Raw genomic sequence first — 5675 nt, forward strand, 5'->3', positions numbered from 1 at the left:
TTTAGTAATTTACTCAGTGGAAATATCCCCTGTGGAAAACAAAGGGGGAAAGTTAGCTACTCCCTATTGCAGTGATGGTGGACCTTTTAGAAACAGTGTTACCCCACCCCCCAGACAGAGTGCCAGGCCCACCCTGCCCCTCCTTTATCCCACACAGGGGAGGGAGAAAGTGCTCCCACATTGGGATGCTGGACAGAGGACCAGGGGATGTGAAAAGATATCAGGCACAGTGGAGAGGGGGAGGGGAGCAGCTCTGCTCCAGTCCCTCTGCCTTTCTAGTAATGAAATCTGGGGTGGGTAGGGGGAGGAGAACATGAGTGCCACAGAGAGTGCTCTGCATGCCATCTGTGGCACTGGTGCCATAGGTTCGCCATCACTGCCCTATGTTCATTGCATTTAATTTTCAGGTTAAATAGTTGCAAGAGAGCTAAACCAGCTTTCTTTAAGTTTGTGTCTTAGCTTTTCACCTTATGACACCATATATTTTCAAGATGTTCTCAAAACTATAAGATAATATCCCTAAATCTGTTTGGCAAAATACAAATGATTTCAGTTCCAACTTATATAGTGTTGTAAGGTGTGCAGATGTTATTTTTTCAGAACTCTCCAAGATTAGTGTTACAAGTATTAGTAATCCCATTTTATAGGTGAGGAAACAGGTCTAGAGAAGTTAAGTGACTCACTCATAATCATAATTTAACAAATGACCTGGCTAAAACTCAAACCCAGGCTGAAAAAGTAGAAGTAGAACAAGAGGCAAATTTTACAGATATTTTTTAAGTTGCAGAATGCAAGAATAATATCCTTGATAATTTGTCTTAAGGTTCTTTTGGCACTTCAGTGTGTAAATATCTTTAGATAAGATACCTTTAGGTATTAAGACATAAATGCCTTTAGATAAGACTTAAGACAAACCATCCTCATACTGGATACTACCAAGTTTTAAGTTTTAAAATAGACAATAAAAAGTGGACACAACACCAAAAAAGAGCCTAAAATGCAAATACTTTTTTTTAAAAAGAAGATGGATAGATTATATCAGTAACAACAAGAGTTCTACATTTTTTTTCCTTTCAGGAAGATCACTATTCACCCAGCTGATTTAGTTTCTGGGCAGTTTTCATGAATTTTTTATATGGTGCTATCTAATCATTCAAATGCCTTTCTCCCATATGAAGTCATTCCACTGAATTGACACTAGCTCTACTAAATGGAGTAATAATTTTCAGATGTCTTAAGAGTTTTTCTGAAAGGAAATGACACCAGTTATCTACATTTCACCAAAATTTAAAGGAATTAAATTTTTAAGGAAGCTTGTATAGAGAGTCACTGGCAAAACCTTGTGTTCCTGTGCTGATTTTAAAACTGGATAGAAGCCATCCCTTGTTCTATCATTTAACATGTAACATGAGAGAGTTGAGGGGGAAAGTACACTTGGACTCTAGAGACTGAGGTCTAGGGTTCCAGCTCTGACAGTGGTGTTGTGCTGTTAGGCAAATCAAAAAAGTGATTTGCCTTTTAGATATCAGTTTCCTCATCTGTGAATCATAATTCTTCCAAGACTTTAATTTTGACTGCCTGTGATAATAGACTTTAAAGGAACATCAGATTTACATATTCCTTCTGAAGCTAACTCATACTGAAAAAAAAGTCTGTCTAAAAAATAGGGAGAAAAGATTGCGTTAACCACTTCCCCTGACACAGCTTTGATTTCTCAAAATTAAGTTTTTCCTCTTTTAAGGAGAAAATCAAACACCTGAGAAACTTAAATGTAATTTTATGTAGCAGCAAATAGCTTCCCAATCCCCTCCCTCTCCCATCTGAAAGAATAGCCTATAAAGCCCAAGTGTTGAATGTTATTAAATTTTGGTCAAAAGTTATAGTGATCTTACCTCTATAATTCTGGACTTCTTGAACCAGTTTCCTGTGTACGTTTTAAGGACTTCTGTCGTCCTTAGAGAAACTTTAAACATAAAAATGATATATGTAGTTTTTAATAACAAATTATGAGTCTTGTTGGTGCTAAAAGGGAATAGTGATCTTTTTAATTTTAAAAGGATACCACTTTAATTATGCATGATTTATAATAGAGCATATAGTTTTTACTTTATCCTGTTTTAAGAGCTGTAGTAAATAGATTAGATAGCTAGCCCTCCAACATTTTAACAAGTCATTGGACTTGGACAAGTCATTACTCCACTGGACCTCAGTTTCCTGAATATGAAGAGATTGGACTAGATAGGTTAGCTTCACTTCTAACTCTGCATCTATGATCTCTATGAAATCTGCCACAAAAGGTCAGGAATTCCTATACTGGAGAAGTCAACCTCCTTCCCCTCTTTTTCCCCACCCTTCCCAGATTTTTACTAAATTTGGTATACTTTTATGTTAGAAGTCATGGTTTTAATCCATTACTGCCAGTTCAGATAAGTGTGCTGGTCCCAGTTTTGTGTATTCACACATTAAATAAACAACTTGTTTCTACTCCCTTCCAAAGGCAGTGTGTTTATTTTACTCTTATGTCTTATTAGTTCTTAAGAGAGCATCCAAAAGCCCCTTCTAAATTTATATACTGAGGACATTTCCCCAGTCTTCTCTTTGGAAAACTTAGTCTATCAGCTATGCAGATTGTCAGACTTTACAATGCAACCCCAATGTTACATACATAGACACATTTATTTAAAGTTCAATTCTCTTTATCCTACCTTCTATCCTTCTATCCCTCCAATATCAAGTTTTAATGTCTTCAAGAATAACCAAAAAAACTTCCATTAGATTTGTTGTCTATAAGACAGCAAAATCAAGTAAATATTTGAAAGCACCAGTCATTTTGAGACCAGTTTTGCTTTTTTACAAAATAACTGACAATCTGTCAACTAAATAATGATTTAAGCATTCATTAAGATTATTGCAAATTGTTTTATAGACTTGTTAACTTATTTTTTAAAGCTACGAACCGAATCTTAAAAACACTAGTACATAAAAAATAAGCAGATTAAGCTTCTCAATATTTTATTGTTACCAAAGCTTCCATAGGACAGGTGGGAAAACGGTTTTTTTTTTTCCTATAGGTGTTTTTTTTTCCTCCTCAAACAAAATCTTCATGCACAAACTTTAAGTGTTAACAAAAAATGCTCAAGTTAGCAAACACACAAAATGCATTAAAGACAAACCCTGAACATTAGTTTTTTTAAATAAACAATCTTTAGAACTAACCTTTACTAAACTAAGTTGTTGTACCTTTGTTTTCATATGCATACAGCAGGCTAAGATTTTCTTCAATAAACTTTGTACTTGGCACACTGACACTTTAAAGTATAAACGAAAAAAAATAATAACGTGTAGAGAATGGTAAAGGTTTGCTGATGACTGGGAGTGCATGTTTTAGTCCACTTCTTCAATGGTTGGTCCCCCAGAGGCACCTGAACCGCCTCCACCCGGTCCTCCTTGGTAAAGTTTGCTGATGATGGGATTGCAGACTCTTTCAAGCTCTCTCTGCTTATGTTCAAACTCATCTTTTTCTGCCATTTGGTTTCGGTCTAGCCAGCTTATCACCTCTTGACACTTGTCCAGGATCTTGTTCTTGTCCTGTTCGCTTATCTTGCCCCTCAGTTTCTCGTCTTCTACTGTCTGCTTTATGTTATAGGTATATGACTCCACTGCGTTTTTAGCAGCAACTCTATCACGATTTGCTTCATCTTCTGACTTGTACCTTTCTGCCTCTTGTACCATCCGGTCGATATCGTCTTTGCTTAGACGGCCTTTATCATTAGTTATGGTAATTTTGTTCTCTTTGCCGGTGCTTTTGTCCGCTGCAGTCACATTGAGGATGCCATTGGCGTCTATGTCAAAAGTTACCTCGATTTGGGGCACCCCACGGGGAGCTGGAGGGATACCTGTGAGGTCGAACTTGCCGAGCAGATTATTGTCCTTGGTCATTGCCCTTTCTCCCTCGTACACCTGCACTAAGACACTGCTCTGGTTGTCGGAGTAAGTTGTGAAGGTCTGGGTCTGCTTAGTGGGAATAGTGGTGTTTCTCTTAATCAGGGGAGTCATCACTCCACCAGCGGTTTCAATACCCAAAGACAGCGGAGTAACATCAAGCAGCAGGAGGTCCTGCACATTCTCCGATTTGTCTCCGATAAGAATCGCTGCTTGAACAGCCGCACCATACGCTACGGCTTCATCAGGGTTTATGCTCTTGTTAAGCTCTTTGCCATTGAAGAAATCTTGCAGCAGCTTTTGGATCTTGGGGATACGAGTGGAACCACCCACCAGCACAATCTCCTGGATCTGTCCCTTGTCTAGTTTGGCATCTCGAAGAGCTTTCTCCACTGGCTCCAGAGTCCCGCGGAAGAGGTCGGCGTTGAGCTCCTCGAACCGGGCTCTGGTGATAGAGGTGTAGAAGTCCACGCCCTCATAGAGTGAGTCGATTTCAATGCTGGCTTGAGTGGAGGAGCTCAGTGTGCGTTTAGCCCGTTCACAGGCGGTGCGGAGGCGCCGGACCGCTCGCTTGTTGGGGCCGATGTCTTTCTTGTGCTTGCGCTTGAACTCTTCAGCCAGGTGGCTCACCATGCGGTTGTCAAAGTCCTCTCCGCCCAGGTGGGTGTCGCCGGCCGTCGACTTCACCTCGAAGATGCCATCCTCGATGGTCAGGATGGACACATCGAACGTCCCACCCCCGAGGTCAAAGATCAGTACGTTCTTTTCTCCCCCTGCACTCCCTTTTTTGTCCAGGCCGTAGGCAATGGCCGCGGCCGTGGGCTCGTTGATGATTCTCAGGACATTAAGGCCGGTAATGGTGCCGGCGTCCTTAGTGGCCTGGCGCTGGGAGTCATTGAAGTAGGCCGGGACCGTGATGACGGCGCTTTGCACCTTCCCACCCAGATAAGCCTCGGCGATCTCCTTCATCTTGGTCAGGACCATGGAGGAGATCTCCTCCGGGAAAAAGGTCTTAATCTCCCCCTTGTACTCCACCTGCACTTTCGGCTTCCCGCCCTCGCTCACCACCCGGAACGGCCAGTGTTTCATGTCCGACTGCACCGTCGCGTCTTCAAACTTGCGCCCGATTAGCCTCTTGGCGTCGAAGATGGTATTGGTGGGGTTCATGGCCACCTGGTTCTTGGCGGCGTCGCCGATGAGGCGCTCGGTATCTGTGAAGGCGACATAGCTCGGGGTGGTGCGGTTGCCCTGGTCGTTGGCGATGATCTCCACTTTCCCGTGCTGGAAAACGCCCACGCACGAGTAAGTGGTGCCCAGGTCGATCCCGATGGCGGGGCCCCGCGCAGACATCCTGACTGAAAGAAAGCAAAGAGGACGAGAGGAAGGGAGGAAAGAGAGCAGGCGTTGAGAAACCGCGGCGTCAACGGTCAGCAGCTAGGTTCCCCTCCGTCCCGCCCCACACTGCGCCAGCCTCGACAATCCGGGTCGCACCCCCCACCGTGGACTCCGCTTTTATAACCACCTCCCACTACCTCCTGGAAATCACCAGGACCAATCTACTCCCGGGCCCGCCCGCACAAACCCTTCCAGCCGGTGCCACAGGCTTTCCTCGGCCGGAGTGATGGGCCGGTGGCCCAACAGATTTCAAGCAGGGCGTGGGGCGGGACCTGAGCCGGCGCGAGAAGGCAGGAAGGTGTCCGTTATGCAAATGATCCCCCGCCCCCCGCGCCCAG

At 43.5% G+C, this 5675-nt stretch overlaps 1 protein-coding gene across 1 annotated transcript; it reads right to left on the reverse strand.

The window, feature by feature from the left end:
- Nucleotides 1–2995: 2995 nt before the first annotated feature.
- HSPA2 (heat shock protein family A (Hsp70) member 2) lies at nt 2996–5444 on the reverse strand. The gene has a single exon (XM_044664852.1). It carries the CDS (start codon nt 5290–5292, stop codon nt 3385–3387), a length of 1908 nt encoding a protein of 635 aa, XP_044520787.1. The 5' UTR covers nt 5293–5444; the 3' UTR covers nt 2996–3384.
- Nucleotides 5445–5675: the final 231 nt, after the last annotated feature.

Source organism: Gracilinanus agilis, chromosome 2 (assembly GCF_016433145.1).
Source record: "Gracilinanus agilis isolate LMUSP501 chromosome 2, AgileGrace, whole genome shotgun sequence".
Taxonomy (NCBI): Eukaryota; Metazoa; Chordata; class Mammalia; order Didelphimorphia; family Didelphidae; genus Gracilinanus; species Gracilinanus agilis.

Excerpts from the sequence above, each read along its gene's own strand:
- HSPA2 (XM_044664852.1), bottom strand. The coding sequence starts at position 5,292 with ATGTCTGCGCGGGGCCCCGCCATCGGGATCGACCTGGGCACCACTTAC.